The sequence below is a fragment of the Globicephala melas genome, chromosome 2 (genome assembly GCF_963455315.2).
Source record: "Globicephala melas chromosome 2, mGloMel1.2, whole genome shotgun sequence".
In the NCBI taxonomy this organism is placed as follows: domain Eukaryota; kingdom Metazoa; phylum Chordata; class Mammalia; order Artiodactyla; family Delphinidae; genus Globicephala; species Globicephala melas.
The window spans coordinates 32,973,356-32,992,348 of NC_083315.2; the positions used below are offsets into that span (position 1 = coordinate 32,973,356).

General features: G+C 48.9%; 1 protein-coding gene across 3 annotated transcripts in view; it reads left to right on the forward strand.

Annotated features, from left to right (window-relative positions):
• The first annotated feature begins 6,670 nt into the window (after positions 1 to 6,670).
• The window catches only part of ARNT2 (aryl hydrocarbon receptor nuclear translocator 2), a 203,148-nt gene continuing 190,825 nt past the window's right edge, over positions 6,671 to 18,993 (forward strand). The window contains exon 1 of one of the 3 annotated variants that reach the window (XM_060293758.1): positions 6,671 to 7,154. In XM_060293758.1, coding sequence (XP_060149741.1) covers positions 7,124 to 7,154 — 31 coding nt within the window. In that variant the 5' untranslated portion in view covers positions 6,671 to 7,123. Of the gene's footprint in view, positions 7,155 to 8,259; positions 8,308 to 18,993 lie in introns of those variants that run through there. The other 2 variants (XM_060293759.1, XM_060293757.1) reach the window with 2 other exon arrangements.

The window sequence follows — 18,993 nt, forward strand, 5'->3', positions numbered from 1 at the left end:
CCATTAATTCACTTGGTATTTTTAAGCAAAAATTACCTCTGTAAATGTATAACATGGGAAAAGACCTAATGCATAATAGTTAGTATTACCTACTAAAACACCCGGAGAATCTTGTTAGGCTGAAAAAGAAAATCGTTGTCCTTTGTGAGGTGGTTTCCAAAATGGATTAATACAAACAGGAAAGCGGTTATCTATCAAAATATGAATAATTTCACATAGGTTCTATTTCTTCACTAATAAAGCCAAATCAAAAATGCCTGAGCCTGTGGAATAGTAGTGTCAGAGTGATGTGAAAGTCAGAGAGTGGGGCACATAGGAGAGGAGTTGTTCTAATTCCTACTGGAAATGGAGTTGCTGAAACCATTCTCATGCACCTGGAGAAAAGGAAGGCTTACACTGCATACAGTGCTGAGCACTGGGTAGAATATCTTTTTTCATACTCATTTCCCTCTTGTTCTCTAAGGGTAACTGACGTAGCTTTTAATATGGATCAGAACTATGGTTACCAGTGGGGGGAAAGCGGGGGTGGGATGAATTGGGAGATTGGGACTGACATACATACACTACTATGTGTAAAATAGATAACTAATGAGAACCTGCTGTATAGCACAGGGAACTCTACTCAGTGCTCTGTGGTGACCTAAATGGGAAGGAAATCCACAAAAGAGGAGATATATGTGTACGTATAGATGATTCACTTTGCTGTACGGCAGAAAAGCGCAACATTGTAAAGCAACTATACTTCAATAAAAATTAATTTAAAAAAAGAAAGAAAAAGAACTATAGCAGGAAATTAAAAATAAAAACCCAGCCAAGAGGAGTTAAAAGATAGAGCTGCTGGGGTTCCCTATCGCTGGAAACGTGTAAGATGTTGCAGAGAGAAGCAACATTTCGTTCTGTGTATCCTGTCAAGACAGTCACATTGGGGAGGCATGGTGGGTTATATGATCACTCATGTCTGATAAGATACTCAACCACTCACTCCATAAATATTAGAATACTTCTTATGGGTCAGGATATGAGCTAGGTACCAAAGGAGAAAAAGAAAAAAGAAAAATGAAGGCAGTAGCTCACAGCTTAATGAAGCAAAAAACATATAAAAAAATCAACCCCAGTACAGCGAGATATATGCTAAAGTAAAGGAAAAGGAGGGACATGGAGCCCCTCCATGAAAGAAGTCATGGAGTCACTGCTTGGAAGGGAGAAGCCAATCAACAAATGGTGACCGATGAGTGAGAAGGTCATGGGGGAGGGGCAAAGGAAGCATTATGTTGTGTGTAGGAAATGACAAGTACTGGACTTTACTGGAGCATAATTGTTGGTGGGGGGTGGAGAGTGAGTGTCAGAGGTCAAATGGATAGGTAGGTGGAGCGGATACACGAAGGTCCTTTCCAAAGGCTTAGCCCTTGGAGTAACTGGTGAGTGCTTCTTTTGGGGCTTGCTAAATCCCCTTCTGCATTCCTCCTTGTTAATTTTTTTCTCTTTCTTTAACGCTTACCCACTTTGCAGTGGCCGTCCATGGGTACGTCCCCTAGCCTTTTCATCCTTCTCTCGGAACAGCATCCCCGTGTTTTTGAGCGCTGCTTCTTTGTGGCTCCAGCCACAAGGTTTCATCAGGAGCTGCGTTCTTCTCACATGATCAGGTCTCCTATCCCAAGGTGGGACAGTCAAGGTCACCTGCCTCCTGGGCACGGCTGGGCTAGAGGTAGGCATCCAAGCCAGGGCCAGCCTCAGCTGCTCTCTGTTCGTGGGAGCCAGGGAGTTTCATCTCTACATTTCAGGAGCTATGTTCTGCACCGTGTGGAGGAAGGTGGTGTGTAGTGAGAAGGAATGACCCACAAAGAAGAGGAGAAGAGAAAAATGGGCACAGTGAGTCCTGGCAATGTTCGGATGCTTGTTCCCAGTTTCCCTGAGGTCTAACTGGATCCCTGTCTTCTGTGTTTTGCTCACTTTGTGTATTATCTGGGTGTATTTAGCATCTCATGAAAGGTCTCTCCTTTGAGCCAATATGAGTTGGGGAGTTGCTGTGGTTTTGAATTCCTTTTTTTTCTTTTCCAATTTACCCCATCTTACCCTAGGCTATTGAACCTTACCTCTCTGATAACAGCAAAAATATCAACAAGTAAGTTATACCAACCACATGCCAGATAATGTTCTAAGCTTTCTATAAATATTAACTCGTTTAATTCCCACAAAATTCCTCTCAGGTGAATGCGCTCCATTGTCTCTGTTTCATGGATGACGAAACTGAGGCACAGAGCGTTTAACTCCCACAGCAGGTGAGTAGAGCTGCTGAGATCTGAACATGGGCTGTCTGGCTTTGGAGGCCAGAGCAGCTGAGAGTCTACCCTGCTAGGCTGTCTTTGCTTTACGTGGTAGATGAGGCCAGTCCAGATGCCACCAGCAAGTCAGCAAAAGGGCAAGGGCAAGCACGTGCTGCCCCAGTAAAACTGTGGAACTCAGACTGGGACTCGAACCCGGCCACCACCCAGACTGGGACTTGAGCCCACAGTCTTTATTTTTGAATTTTATTTTATTTATTTTTTTATACAGCAGGTTCTTATTAGTTATCCATTTTATACCTATCAGTGTATATATGTCAATCCCAATCCCCCCAATTCATCACAGCACCACCACCCGCCCCCGCCACTTTCCCCCCTTGGTGTCCATACGTTTGTTCTCTACATCTGTGTCTCTATTTCTGCCCTGCAAACTGGTTCATCTGTACCATTTTTCTAGGTTCCACATATATGCGTTAATATATGATATTTGTTTTTATCTTTCTTACTTCACTCTGTATGACAGTCTCTAGATCCATCCATGTCTCTACAAGTGATCCAATCTCGTTCCTTTTAATGGCTGAGTAATATTCCATTGTATATATGTACCCATCTTCTTTATCCATTCGTCTGTCGATGGGCATTTAGGTTGCTTCCATGACCTGGCTAATGTAAATAGTGCTGCAATGAACACTGGGGTGCATGTGTCTTTTTGAATTATGGTTTTCTCTGGGTATATGCCCAGTAGTGGGATTTCTGGGTCATATCGTAATTCTATTTTTAGTTTCTAAAGGAACCTCCATACTGTTCTCCACAGTGTTCATATCCATTTACATTCCCATCAGCAGTGCTAGAGGAACCCATGGCCTTTTAACAGAGATCACACACCCGGTCTCAGGACTTAATGAAGCTCAGGTTCTTGATGTCTCGTTGCAGAAAGAATTCAGTGAGAAACAAAGTGGTAGGTAAGAAGTGGATTTATTTAGAGAGAAACACACTCCACAGGCAGCGTGTGGGCCACCTCAGAAGGCGAGAGGCCCCAAAATATGGCGTGGTTAGTTTTTATGGGCTGGGTAATTTCGTAGGCTAATGAGGGGGAGGATTATTCCACCTATTTGGGGGAAGGGGCGGGGATTTACAGGAATTGGGCCACTGCCTACTTTTTGGTCTTTGAACTTGGCCTTGGAACTATCATGGCGCTGGTTGGTGTGTCACTTAGCTTATGTTAATGCATTACAATGAACGTATAATGAGGTTCAAGGTCCACTGGAAGTCAGATCTTCTGCCACCTTGGATCTCGTTGGTTCTAACCAGTTTTGGTCACGTTCTACGGCTATGTCGTTCTTTTAATGGTTGCCCCCTTCCCTCATGTTTCACCAGTACCTAAAGAAGTTCAGGCCTTAGGATGAGAGCAACTCCCAAGAGACAGACATCTCCAGGGAGGAAGACTATGCCTGTCCCATTATGGTCTAGTCATTGTCTCCAAGCCCACTCAGTCATAGCCACATGCTTTCTCCTTGGGGCCGGGTGACTCTGGCCCATGCTAAGAGGAAGAGTTGTGCTCAGGCTAGCGGAGCAGAGTCTTACGGTCCTGCACTATGGCTGAGAGTAGACAACAAACCGCACATCAACATATCTTACATTAGCATTTGTTGTTGTTCCGTCAACAACCAGAAAGAGCTTAGCCTGCGCTGCCACTGTGCTTTTTGTCAGTTCCTTCTTGAATTTCTAGTAGCATTTGCTGTATACATTTTCATGTCATGCTTCCTGGTCTCTTGCTATGTTAAAGTTAAAAGAAGATAACAATTCTTGGAATCATTATACATTATACAGTGGGAGTCCTGTCTCTTATATCAAAGGGATACGAAGCAGAGGCAAGGTGATCTCTTCCCCCTACCTAGTGTTATCAGCACTGTGGCCTACACCCCGAGTCATTTCTGGGAATACCGTACCCAGAATCGTGTGCTACGGGCCCAGCGGTTCAGCGTTAATTAAAAAAAAAAATGCAAATCTCAGCTTCGAAAGCAATAGCCTCCTTTGGAATTTAAAAGAGTTCTAGGTTGTTTAAACATTGAGTGGAATTCCTGATCCTGTCAACCGGTCACAGTCTACTAGCTCTCATAATTAGCACAAGACCACTGTACTGTGCAAACGACACTCAGTATTCAACAATGACTAACTGCTCCATTTCAGACTGCTTACTTAAGAGTGGGGGGTTTGCATCCACAATCGATGTTTCTGGGTAGTTACCTATTTAACACTGAGAGACAAGAGAGATGGTGAGGGCCCAAATCACCCACTCCTCTATCCCTTCACAAAACCCTGCCCATTCCACCCCTCCACCCCCGCCCCCACCAAATCCCAGCATTGTGGGTGACTCAATTCCAAGTCTTGTTTGGCTACTGAGCTGTGTGACCTTGGGAAAGTCACTTCCCTACTCTGAGCTTCAGTTTCCTTATCTGCAGCCTCTGGGGGCTGAATTGGATGGTGCCAAAGGTCCCTTCCACCTCTAAGATGTAGTGACTGGGGGAGAGGATCTAAGATGTAGTCACTGGGGGAGAGGATGAAATGCCTCCTTCTCTGTTCAAACGCAGACATATTTATTACTTACTGAAAACCGCAGCACGGCAGACTCCAAGCAGACCATGGTAAGTGTCCCAGCCTCTTGTAGCTGTCCATATTCTACCTTTTATTGCCATGGACAAATGCAAGAAGAAGGATTAAAGATATCTGCAGAGCAACGTTTTAGAAAAATGGGCAGAGGGCAGCAACACAGTTAAATATGTGTGTGCGTGCAGCTGTAATGGTCATGTTTACTACACTTTTGTTTTTTAGGGAGACTATTAAAAATGTATTTGCTTGGAGATAATACCAAAGTGAGCCACATGTGGACGATGCGTGAACACCAAGGAGAGGGCCTCGATTACCTCTGAGGGGTGTGGAAAGTTGGAGAATGCAAAGAGCTTGGTGGGAGCAGGGGTACAGTGATGCTGGGGGCTATGTAAAGATGCGCCACCACAGACAGAACTGCCAGTGGGGAGCGGCTCCTAAAAGGGGATCGTTCTGGGTAGCGGAAACATTGAAGGTGGATTTTTACCTTGCTTGGGGAGTGCAATAAGCCTCCTCTTCCACTTCCCCTAACAAATCTTCAGTCAGGTGGACCGTGTACTTATTAAGTGCACATGGGTCTTTGAGGGTGTTGCCGGTTGGGAGTATGTGGAAGAGAGCCTGAGCTCTCATTTGACTGATGCTGGGGAAATCAGGGGCAGCTACTTGGATGGGGGTGGTCCCAGCTGGTACCCGAGTTGCTCTCTCTCTCCCTCTCATTATCTGTCTGGAGCTGGCCCATCGTGATGCCGGATGCACACATGCCTTAAGTCTTCACCTGAAGTGTCTTTCTTTTCCACCTCTCCACATTCTGCTCATTTCTTCACGGCCTAGTTTGTGCTTTCTTGATCACTCCACCCTCTCTCTGGCCTCATTCATTCACCAGTGACCACAAAGTGCCCCAGGCAGCTGTGTGCTTCTTGAGTGCAAATACGTTAGAAGTCCAGGGAGGGCAGAGCCCCTGTGGCTCTCTTTCCACGGTCTGGCCAATGCCTAGCTTTGTGCCAGGCACACAACAGACATTCAGTTTCGTGGAATCGATAAAAAATTAATATTAAGCACGTGTTAGTCAAATCAGTAGTGTCAAATACTCTCCGGAAGACAATGCTTATGCGAAAATATACCCCAAGCATTTTTTCTCTACCCACCCCTCCAGATGCTTCTTCGTAAGGATTTAAGACAGTCCGATGTTTTTGCAAACATGTCTACATTTAGGGGCCATCTTGCCCTTTGTGGCTCTCACTGGGATGTGTTCACTCTTCCATGGAACCTGCACGGGGCACCCACTAGGGTGCCAGTCTTCTTCCTAAGAACCAGCCTACCGTCTGGCAGAGAAACAATCCCTCCAAGCTCCCTACAGCCTAACTTTACCAGGATATGCCGACAAAAGCATTTAGAGAATCTTTTAAATGCTCAGGTGGTCGCATAAGGCTCCTGCAAGAACTTCAGGTGATAGCCAATGACAGCCACCGCGCAAGAAGGAAAGCAGAGCTGAGAGCCTTTCTCAAAGCCAAATCATCCACAAATTCCCGGGCCGGCTGCCTCTGCCAGGGTATTTGCTGAGTGCGCTCGTCAGCTGTCCGTGGCCGTGGCCTTGGAGGTGCCCGTGGCCTTGGGCGTCTCTAGCCGCGGGAGCCGCACGGCCCTGGCATGCTAAGTGGGCAGCACTGGGGCGCCTTTGTTTCTCTCCGTCTCCGAGACCCGCGTCCCTCTGCATCTTAAGAGGTTGCCCCCCCACCTTCTCCGCCCCGGCCCTCTGGCCTGGGGACAGCGCCCCTCCGTGATGCGTCCCGGACACCCGGGGGTGGGAGAGACCCGGACCCAGCGACAAGGGAGGGGGCGTGCCTCCGGCTCGAGCCTGGGCACCTGCGCGGGCCCGAGGGGGCGGCCCCAGACTCGGGGGTCGCCCCACCCGCCCGCGGCCCCAAGTCTCGCGGTGCTGCGGCCTGGCCGGGGGAGCCGCGGCCCGGCACCCCCGCCGCGTGACAAAGGCTGAAGCGGGAGGAGGAGGCCGAGGAGGGGGCGGAGGCGATAAAGGCGGGGGCGGCGGGCGGCCGCGGCGGCGGGAGAGCGCGGAGGCAGCGCCCGCCCGCGCCGTCCTTTGTGTGGCAGTGGTGGCGGTGGCGGCGGCGGCGGCGCCTGGGCCTGCGCTGGCCTCGCCTGCCCCGGGTGGGGCGCCCGGCTCCGCGCCGCCCCTCCTCGTCCCCGCCCGGCGCGCGCCGAGCCTTCCGAGCAAGATGGCAACCCCGGCGGCGGTCAACCCTCCGGGTGAGTAGCGGCCGCGGGCCCCATGGCAGCCCGCAGGCCCTGCCCGGGGCCGGAGTGGGCCGGAGGGACTGAGTGCGCCGAGCGCCCCCGGGAGCGCGGAGCCGGGCGCTCGACACCTCCTGGGGCAGGGTGGGGGGAGCGGCTGTCATTCTGCGCGGCAGCCTCAGCATCAGCACCAGCCGCGGCATCTTCATCCCAATCTCTGCCCCATCCCGGTTTCCAGGACGCGCCAGCTCCTACCCGCGGGCGGCGGACGCTGGCCTCGCCTCCCTGGGAACCAGAAGGGCCAGTCCACGATCCACTTAAGTTCCGAAAATACCCAGCTTTGCCTCCCCCATCCGACGCCTTTTTCTCTTCCTGTTGCGGCCCCTGTGGCATCAGGCGTCTGCCGGTCGGGGCGGGTAGGAGGGTACCGCGTTGACCGAGGGAAAAGTTTGGACCCAGGATTCAACAGGGTGGAACTCCCCGGATGCTCCCCTGCCCGCCCCGCTCCCCAAGCGCTGGTCCTTTGAGCCCTTTGCGACTAGCTACTATGTATCCTGATCTTCAATGGACACACACACACAGTCTGTAGAAACGCAGCGTGGAGAAGCCCAGGCCGGTTCAACATCCTCTGCTTTCTAAGGCTGACGTGTTCTCAGGGTGCCGTCTATGACAACTGTGCTCAATGGGCAGATTTCAAAAAATGGGAAGAGTTCATGATCAGGTGGGAATATTGACCTGCTTTGGAATTGCAGCAGAGAAATTCTATTTTAGTTGGGAAAATGCCCTACCTTGTGAATAGGACAGCCTGAAGGATGTCCGAGAATGGAAAGGGGGACACCTAGACAGACTGCTACAAAGTTTTGGGTGCTGTGCAGTGACTGCTCTGGCCATGACATGGTGTTAGATCCCTGTGGAGGATGCAGGGAGAGTAAGAGAGAGGCCAGCGGTCAGGGAGTTCCCCGTAGAGGGAGGTCGTGGGGTGGGTGGGAGGGTGAACACCCACAATGCCTAGCAAAGAAAAAAAATGTGTCGTACGAGTTAGAAGTGAAGGATTCCTTCCATCTAAAGTGGTAAGGGAAAGGCTTTTGGAGGTTGGACATTTTAAAACTGGAGTTTGAAGAACTGGAAGGTTTGAATACACAGAGCCCGGCGCTGAAGCGACTTGCAGGTACAAGGGATGGCGTGAGCTATGGTGGACTTACTCTGAGCATGTGTAGATGCCAGTGGGTGGTTGGAGCATTAGGGGTATAAGGGAGCAGCGGAATATCACACAGACTGGTTTGGCAGTGGCCAGGCTTTAGAGGGCTTTGAAGGACAGGCTAAGGAGTATGGGCTCTTGCCCTACACGTTATGAGAGAGTTCTCTGTGGTATTGAATAGGGTAGCCACATGGTCACAGTACTTGTGGAAGATTAATTTGTCAGCTAAGTTGAGGTACCATGGAAAGGAGGCAGCAAGACTGGAGGCGGGGAGACGGGGTCAAAATGAGGCAGGTGCTGGGGAGGTGAGACTTAGCGGCGCTGGCTTGGAACAGAAAGAGGAAGGACAGCACCATTGGGCAGGTGGAGGATCTCAGACTTGCACTGCTTAGATTGGGGGTAAGGGTAAAGGGGGTGGCCTAGGAGGCACTGAGGTGGGGTGTCCATGGAGACACCGAGGTGAAGAGCCTCAGTAGTTCCAAGGACGGAGGTTGCCTTAGCAAAGTAGGGAGTCTTGGAAGAACAGATGAGTTCCCTGTCCAGACGCTGTTTGAAAACAGCTGTGCCAGTTTGCTTGCGACCGAAGCCTGCCATTTCAACCTGTTCAGCTGCTTAAAAATCAATAGCCAAAAAAAAAAAAAATAGCAACTTGATCGATTTAAATGTTATGACATGAGAAAAAGCGAAGGAAGTTAAATGAGGATATTTTAGTCCAATGTAGGTTTATGTTTGAAATAGGAATAAAATCAGAGGCAATGTACATTTTATATATATATATGTTTACACATATACACATATACGTACATACCATTACATCTCCGTTTAAGGCGTTTTGTCCATAACCTTGTTCCGTGAGCTTAACGGAATAAATATGGGGCAGCTGCTGGGCTTGGCGGTGCTGAGCACACGAATGTCTGTGCCTTGGACTGTGGGACACTTGAATCAAGCAAGTGCAGGGCATTGTTTTTATTATTTGCAAAATAATAAAATAATTTGGCTTGCTTGATGGACAGTGATGTCTGTGTCTTTTCTCTGTTCGCAGAGATACCAGAGATCTTGAGCATGGTGAGATCTTCTCAAGGGAAAACTCCTTGAGGGGGTCGCCTTTTCTCTTACCCACCCGTCTTTTCTTTGAGTGGCCCTCCGCGGTAACCCTCAGATCTGTGGGGCAGCTTGTTCTCTCACCGTGTGAATCGCGAACCTCTTTGGGGAAAGGGTGTAGTTTCGAGGGATACAGCTAAAGGTTAGAGCCCAGAGAGAGGTTTCAGACTTTTCCTGGCAATTTGCCACCAAGAGAGGCAAGGTGCCTGAGCTGGACACCCAGAGTCCACCTCTCAGAGGCATGAGTCATGTGATGCTTGGTTGAATGCCTCCTCCTCTTTCTCCCACCTCCCCCGCTCTCCCCAGATGCTGTTGCTTTGCAAAGAATAAGAGCTCAGTGAACTCAGGCAAATGCACTGGGAGGCACCGAGGTTTATTTCTGCTGCTAATCTGTGTCCAGGGTACGAAGGTGACAGGCCATCACTTCCCCACCCCTACCCACTTGTTCCTTTCTCTGCAGCTGACCACTGCACACCAGCAGACCCATTTGCAATGATGCTTGTCTGTGATGTACGGCAGGGGCACTCTGGGGTCTAGGTAATGACAGGTGAAGTTGGAATCTTCCTGCTTTCATGTATTCAGGTGATCTGAGCCAGGTTCAAACCTCTAACCTGCCCCTTCTAGGTCCCCTGTTTGGGTTTTCAGATTCTACCAGTTACTCTGGGGGAGGAGTGGTCTTTGGAGAAGGAAGGGTTTGTCTTCTGGACGTTCTTCTCATGGCATCTGCCGTAGTACTCCTGGTCTGGTTCCTCTCTCCTGGGGCCTCTGACCCCTCCCTATTTCTAGGTCATTGCAGCCCCTACCTTCGTTGCTAATATTATGGTAGTGGCTGATTTTCTCTATTCTTTCTAGATAGGAAGAACTTATGTCCTCTAGACTAGAGAATGGAACTCTAGAATCTTCTGTTCCATATATATGTATTATTTGTTTCACTTCCTTTGGGTGATTTTTAAGCATTTCTGATTTGTATTTAATAATGAAGGTTTGAATTAGTTTCATGCATGAAAGGGTACGTGCAGCTGAAATGGCACAGTTCGGAAGGGGACTGTTTTTCCAACTCCATTGTTTCCACCTTAATCTTGTGTAACTTAAGCATGAGGGACTCAGGTTCAAATTCCGACCAGTGATCATTAGGAATTATGCATTATCGGAGCACACTCCGAAATGAGTATTTGCAGAGTGTTAATAAGGCTTGCACATTTTTAAACTTCAGAGGTATGTTTTAAGAGATTTAGAATTTCTACTTTTTTCTGAAATCAACTATTAGATTTTTTTTCCCCTCCAGGTTTCTGGTCTCTGGCATTTTAGTTTGGAATTGATTGTATAGTGCAGAAGATTCTTGGCAAGAATTGCCTTAGATGGAGGGATATTCGGGTCGGTTCAGCAAACATATTGAACACCTTTGACCTTCCAAACACTGTGCAGGGCGGAGGGCAATGTGAACACCCCTTCCTCAACCTCTGGGAGTTCTGAGTCTAATAGGGGAGACGTCAAGACCAGGTTTATAACAAAAGGTGGAATGAAATGAACTTGACTAGGTGTGTATGTGTCATGAGAGGAAGCTTTGTAGGGAGGTAGCTTCTGCAACTGGGCCCCTCAAAAAGAGAGAGTTTGGCCTATGGAGAATTTAGGAAGGGTCTCAGAGAGCTGGGGGTGGGTGTGTGGGTGGGTGGATTTGTGAAAGTCTGGGGAACCGTCAAGTGGTTGTCTTCTCATTGCTCTCAGGGACCCAGATGGACCCCCAAGAACGATGGGGTAGAGTTAGAGCTTTGGAGAGATGCTAGCTGTGATTGCAAGCTGCCCAGCAGCACTGCCTCAGCTAGAGGTGGAACACCCAAACGAGCTGAACATACATGTCCAACGTCTTTACACAGTGCATTTCGTGCTTTCTAGAAGTCTTGATTGCAAGATACATCATTCTTTTATGTGCTTCCAGGAAAATACTGCTGCCAGTTCAATGATGACGTACTGTCAATGGTAAAATGCTCCTCCATTTCAGTGATGTTTCAGAAGATTGCATTTAGAACCAGTAAAATACCGTGCATTAAGAAAAAGTCAATTTTGCTGCTTCACCACCTGTACGTAAAACATATGGTCTCTTTTTCCAGTAAAAAATGATACAGAGTTTGCCCTTTAGGCATGTGCCAGGGAGCCCAGTGATGAACCAACAGCCTTTTAGCACTTGTCAAAAGATAGGAGTGATATCTAAAAAAGAGATTGATTTATTCCTCAGTCAGTATTTATTAAGCACCTAGTATGTGTCCGTTACGGGGAGCTGTGCTAGCTTGAGGTCGGGAAGAGCTGGGCTGGTTCGAGGAGCCAGAACAGGCCAGGGTGGCGGGAGGATGGTGGGTGAGCAGGGGCGACGGGGGTGTGGGAGACCACTCACGGAGAGGCATGGATTGGGGTATGGGGTTGAGGTTCGAGTCTAAGAGCAACAGAGAGCTAGACGGGTATTGAGCAGTGGAGACACGTGATCCCACCCGCAGTGGCTGCTGTCTGGAGAGCAGACTGGAAGGAGGACAGCGGAGAAGCAAGGGTCCCGTTAGATATTGCTGACGTGGACGGCGGGTGGCATTGGGCGTGGAGAGAAGGAGATGGAGTTGAGATATATTTGGGGGCCAGGACGCCATGCCGAGCAGCTCCAGGGGCACTAGTTGTATCCTCGGCCATCCGTGCAGTCGGGCAGGGCACCTGCAGCATCTCTTTTTTGCGGGTAGCACCGTAACTGTAGGGTACAGGGTTGGGAGAGGGTGCTGACGGGGAGGGAAGAGTCAAGAATGAGTCCCAGCTTTCTGTCCTGACAGCTGGGTGGTGGGAGGTGATGGGAAGATAGTGAGGCACACGTGGCTGTGGGGTGTGCTCGAGGCTCCTGCGTTAGACGGTTGGGTGCAGGTGCCCAGGAGACACAGAGGTGGAGCTGCTGGGAGACCGAGGGCCGTGTGGGCCCAAGGGATCTGGGCTGGAGAAATAAGTAAAGAGCAGCTTTTCTAAATGCTTTCCTTGGGGAAAGTGAGATCAAGGAGAGTGGAACACTTGGACCAAATCCCCTCAGTTCCCCAGCAGTGCCTCCATTACTGCTTCATTGTCGGCCTGCGCCGAGATTCACCAAGATGCACGGAGAAAAATTCCTGTATCTTTTCCAGAAGCATTACTCCACTCACAGTGTCAGCTCTGTGCTGGGCCGTCCTTAGGAAAGGAATGTCCAGCAGAGTTGCCCAGGAATGGGATATGCTGTGTGAGGAGCTGAGGGCGCTTTCACACAGAAGCGGGTAGGAGCCGTGCAGGTCAGGCTGATGCACTAGTTTAACACACAGAACTTCTTGTTCAATGAATAGAAATGGACTCCCGCTTCTAGTCAAGCCCTTTCCCACTTGAGGGCTTTTGCTTGTGCCGTGTTCCTCTTCTTGGGATGATAAAGTGCTCACCTGTCCCTTCCTCCTCTCTCCCACCCCCTCCCCACACCTAACCATTTCCCTATCCGACTCCTTTTGTTTCCTTATGGCCTCAGCTTGAACTCTTACTCCGTTGGAGAAAGCCCTCCTGACCCCTTTATCCAGATCAAGTGTGCCTGTAATGCATTCCACCAGGGCCCCGCAGGGTGGACTTGGGTTGGAGCTCTTCCTCTCATGCGGAATGAAACAGTAAATCACCTAGATGTTTGATCCATGCCTGTGTGTCCTGCAGCTCTGGGAGCCCCCCTGAGGGCAGGGAAGGCATCTGTCGCTGACGTGGCCCCAGCATCCGCCATATTGCCTCCTGTACAGCAAGGCATGCGGGAAGGTTTGCTGATGAGTGAATGTCTGGACGCCAGACAGTTGCATCACAGTTTTGTATGTGACTGCCTTGAAATGCCCACCTTGAAGAAAAGAAAGCATGTGCACTGTATCTGTGGGTCTCTGAAACCAAACACACCAGTGCTGTCTAATCCAGATTCTGATTTTTATTGGTGGGAACTGATTTTGATCTGAAAATCCTACCAGAATAATCTGTCCCCACAGCAGTGCCTCTAGACTTTATAATAAGGCCTTGGAAACACAGATATTATCCGTCTTCCCAGAAGGAGGGCAGGGCAGACTGGTAGTAGCCTGGAGACCAGCTGGTAGTGGTGGAAGACCCGTATCCCCACCCTGTGAAAGCCCCACAAAGGTCCTCCCCTTTGGGGCCTTCTGCTCTGTGTGCGAAACTGTTGCTATGGCTTGTGTAATCACCGGCAGTTACAGATAAGGTCCCCCGGGCTGGCTCTCCATCCAACTGCCCCCCCGGAGGGGCTGACACAGGTCCCAGAAAGGCAGCATTGAGGGGCCACAGGCCCTGGAGTTGGAAGCGAGACCCTTTGCAAGTAAGTAGAGTCTGCGTGGCTTTCGAGACTGACTGTAACAATTGGAACATTTTTCAGGGAAATCCACAAAGAAGCAAAAATGTTCACAAGTAGGTAATTCCTGCTCTTGTACATTGTACAGTAACATGGGGCATCTTTTACTGCTCCAGTTGTGTTGTGAGAGTAGCTAAGCAGAGCCCGGGAGGGGTCTTCTCCTAGCCCCCGCTGAGGAGTTGGCTTCTTTCTTCCCCATAATCACTTTTCCTCCTGAATACAACAAGAAAGATACGTGTGGATTATGAAAAATTTGGAAACTGTACATAAGTGCCGAGATAGTTCTACTACCCACTATTAAGAGTTTTGCATATGTTGTTACAGACTTTTTAAAAAAGTCATAAGTCAACACAAAATAGAATTGTTCAGAACATATCATTTTTTTCCACCTTCATTAATAGGAACAGTGTATCTTACCAGAGATACTGAAGTGTTCTGATTTATGGCCTTGTCATAATTTTTTGACTTAGTCTCATATTTAGGCATGTAATATTTGGAGTGCTTTTCCATTTGTCAAAATTATACACAACACTGTAGTGTCCATCCCTGTATGTAAAAATATAATTACATGACTTTTTTCCTTAGGGTAACTGCTAGAAGTGGAATTACATAGCCAAGTGGGTTGGTATGTTTTTATTTTATATTGCTTTCCACAGAGGCTCAAAGGGGTTCAGAGACTCACCTGGGGTCCCTAGGGCATACATGGACATGAGCTCAGATGCTCTGCTTCCAGCTCTGGGCAGGGCCCTGCAGCCCCCGCCAGGCTCCCCTCTGCCCCCCGGGTTCTGTCTGCGCCCCAGCCCTGCCCTTACCCGTTCCCTTCTTTCACGTGGCCTTCCCAAACACACGTGCTATAACTGTCCTGGAAACCTTTGATCCCTGTCTGTTGTCCACACATCCTCCTTGGTTTGAACTATCCATCCCCCACCAGACCACCTGGCTGACCAGCCCCCAGACTCAGAGAGCACAGGGCGCGGTAAGGTGTTGTCCTTCCTGCCTGCCTTCTGTGGCGTTAAGGCAAGCTGTGGTAGTTACTGCCGCTTCAGATGCAGATTCAGGACGTTTTAATAACGGAGGGCAAATGTGTTTGCTTTTGGTTTTGATGATCCCTGCTTTTCTTCCACAACTCTAAAAAAATAGAGACCAGCTGCAGGTGGCACTGGGCACCTCTGCACTCAGGCTCAGGTAGCAAAAGGAAAGGCTTGGATGTTGGCAGCCTGGGACGATTCTGGGGTACTGTGTCCAGGGTGAAGAGCACCCCGGGGGGTTGGCCCAAGCCAAAACCAAGCTCAGTGGGTGGATTCAGAGCTTTCCGGGAGCCAGGTCAGTGAAGTACCTTGCTGGTAGCCGAGTGAGGGACCAGAGGAGAGGAGGGTAGTCTTCTGTACACGGGGCACTGCTGGGGGACCTACAGTGACCTACTCGTGGCCATCAGAGGCTCTCTGCCTGTTGAGAAATGCAACTTCCCTCCGGTTTCTGTCTGGCCTGCCAAGCTGCCCTAACAACAGTTAAGGAAAATCCACTGGAATCGATAAATGATTGATTATTTATCAGGAGGGCCACGTGGTTGCTCCTTACAGACAGCAATACGTGAGCTGGGTTCCAGACTTTGAGGCGACAGCAAGTAGCGAAGTTCATTTTGCCCCCATTTATTTCATTCATAGCCGTCATCAGGTGCTATTCTCTTTCTTCTCTCGGAGACTCTGAGCCAAGTGGCAGAGCATCTAAGAACCCTGGCCCAGGGGGGCCAGAGATGTGTCCACACAGTGCTTATCGACTGGCAGCCATTCCGGGTTGTTACAGCATCAGGGGTGGGTGGGGAGGTAGGGTGGGAGGTGGCATCTTGGGGGTGGAGGCCAGGGACGCTGCTAAACATCCTGCAGTGCACAGGGCAGCTCCCACAACAAAGAATGACCCAGCCCCAAATGTCACCAGTGCCAGGCTGAGAAACCCCGGTCTATGCGGACAGGACTTCTCATAAGCCTCTGGGCAGCGGCAACTGGGAAAGGAACCCAGGAGTTCCATGGGGTACACAGCTGGCAGAAATGAAGGGGCTGGCCCCTGAGACCACCACTTCAGAGTGCGAAAACATGGTGGCTTTAGAAACAAGATGCTACTTCTCAGAAAATTATGATATCCGTAATGGAAGTTAATTTAAATGTGAAATAACAGAACTGCCCGAATTTTTTATTATTATTTTTAGAACAGCATTGATGTTTCTATCACATCAGCAGGTTTAAAACGAGGCATAGTCTGGACTCATTTGCCATCATTTGATATGCTTGATGGATTCCAAGTCCCAGAAAGAATGAAATGAATGAATGTGATCAAGGATCACAGCTGTGTTCTCTCTCTTTGAAAGCATTTCACATCAGAAAACTTCTAATTTGTTTCAGCCAGCCTTCCCCGGGCACCCCTCTGCCACCCCTGCACCAAGGGTGAGGTGCCCAGTGCTGGGGGTGGCGTGTAGAGAGATGCTGAGCGAAGTAGGTTGGCCACACGTGTGTTCAGCCAGTGTCCACAGCAGGCGGGGCGGGACAGTTTTATGCACATGACGGGCGGCTTGTTAGAGGGCAGGAGCGAATGTGACCCCGCCCCCCAGCTCCTCCTGAAGGGCAGAGAGAGCGTGTGTTACAGGAATGGCTCGGGGCGCACAGCTCGATTTAGCACCAGAGTACGTGCCTTTTCCTGAAGTCAGCCTCACAAAGCACAGGTCTCTGTTTCCCGCTGCCTGCCCGGCGTCTTGTCCACCTCTCCCTCATGTTTTGCAAAGCCAGCACCTCCTCCACGCCCGCCTCCCCCAGGTCCCCTGTGGCAGTGAATGGTACCACACTCCATTCACTGGTCCAAGCCCGACATTAAGTATTTTAATTGCTTATCCACCTAATTAAACAAATATTAATTGAATGCCAACTCTGTGCTCACAGTGGTGTGCAAAGCCAGGCGTGGTCCCGGCCCCCGTGGAGCTCACTGTGGGGAGAGTCGGCCGTTTATTAAACAGTCACATGCACGAGGGTATTATTTAAGTAAGTATCAGGAAAAAGAAAGGTGTCTTTGTGTCCAAATGCAACAGGAAGCCATTGAAGTGTTGTGAGCAGGGCTGTGATGTACTGGGAGGTGGATTTTGAAAAGATCCCTCTGGCTGTTGAATCAGGCCGGCCTGGTGAGGGCATCCATCCTCCCCGTCCAGGGAGGGGACCACCGGGGCCTGCTCCACGTGGCAGTGGACATGGAGAGAAGCAGGTGGATCCCTGAGATACTTAGGAGGTAAAGCCAACAGAACCAGATGATGGATCAGATTGAGCTGATAGAGGCGGCAGTGGCTAGGTTCCCAATTCAGTCACGGGAAGGGTAGGGTGCTGTTTCCCAAGACGGCGAACGTTGATGAGGTCCTGGTATTTTGGTGGAGGTGGCAGGGAGATGACAGACTTGGTCATGGGACATGTTGAGTTGAAGACATCATGAGTTCAAGGCATCCAAGTGGGGATTTGCCAGAAACCTCAAGTTGCTTCATTTCCCTTTTAGAGTTGGGATTTTCTTTTTTCACTATGGTATCCCCAGTGGCCTGAATGAAGCCTGCCACATAATAGGTGCTTAATAAATATTACTGAATGAATGAATGAATGAATGGATTGGTCTCCAAGTCCCTCAAATTGCGAACCAATGAGAAGCAGCATGACCACTACAAGGTTCCTTTTCTGTTTTTAGTAACTTTCTACGCTGAAGTAATTTCAGGCTTACAGAAAAGTTGCAAGAATAGTGCACAGAACTCCTGTATTCCCGTCACGTAGATTCCTCAAGTGTTAACATTCACCACCTTTGCCTAATCAATTTCTTCAGTTTTTCTCTCTCTTTATTTTCCTGAACAATTTGAGAATACATGGTAGACACGATGCCCCTTTTAATTCTAAATACTTCAGTGTGTGTTCCTAAGAATTAGCACATCCTCCTACAGAGCTACAATGTATGATCAAAATCAGGAAGTTAGTGGGACTTCCCTGGTGGTCCAGTGGGTAAGACTCAGTGCTCCCCAATACAGGGGCCTGGGTTCGATCCCTGGTCGGGGAACTAGATCCCGCATGCATGCCACAACTAAGAAGTCTGCATGCCACAACCAAACCGATCCTGCATGCTGCAGTGGAGATCCCGTGTGCCGCAACTAAGACCCGGCGCAGCCTAAATAAATACTTTAAAAAATGTTTAAAAATCAGGAAGTTGGCATTAATATAACAGTATCAACTAAGCCACAGACCTTATTCGTATTTTACCGTTGTTCTTCATAGCCAAAACATTTTTTTTTTTTTTGGCTCCAGGTTTAAACCAGGATTACAAGTTATGATGTCCCTTTGTCTTCTTTAATTCTGGAATTATTGCTGTCTTTTTTGGTTTGTTTTTTTCCCTTTCATGGCTGTAACATTTTTGCTGAGTACATGCCAGTCCCTTTATAAAATATCCCTCAATTTGGTTTTGTTTGATGTTGCCTCACGATTACGTTGGGATTTTGCTTTTAAAATTTTTATCAAGAACCCCCCCCAAGTGATGTTATATCACAAGGCTGCTTTTAGCAGGCATTACTTAAAAGCGAGTCTCTGAGTCGATGAAGTCAAGGTCCTGTGCAGATAAAGCTAAGGAAGGATGATTAGTGGTTCCACGTGCCATTCCCTACGTGCTTGGCAAACCTCTTTGGGTTCTATACACCATATATAGGTAGCTTCAGATGCTCCTTGTCAAGTGCAGGTCCCAGGGTTTTGGGGTTTTTTTTTTTAAAGCCTGTGAGGATAACAGTTTCCTAACTAAATATCAACTTCACTTGACAAATAAAATAATTATAATCTAACTGTGTAAGGATGATCATATCTCTAATAAAGTCAATAGGAAGTTGAAGTGTTTAATTACCAACTTTCCTAACATACAGATTGGGAAGCTTTTCAGGTAAGTTACTCATGTGCAGTGCCTGAAACACACTGCAATTAAGAATCGGATCTTCCTTCAAACAGTAATTAGTGTGTGATTTGTCCTACTCTTCGTGGCTGGTGCATATCCAGGTTTAGATGTGTATTTGTGTTTACTTTAGGAAGTGAATTTGCTGCTGCTTTTTTTTTTTTTGGCTGCACCACATGTGAAATCTTAGCTCCCCGACCAGGGATCCAACCCGGGCCCCCTGCATTGGAAGCGTGGAG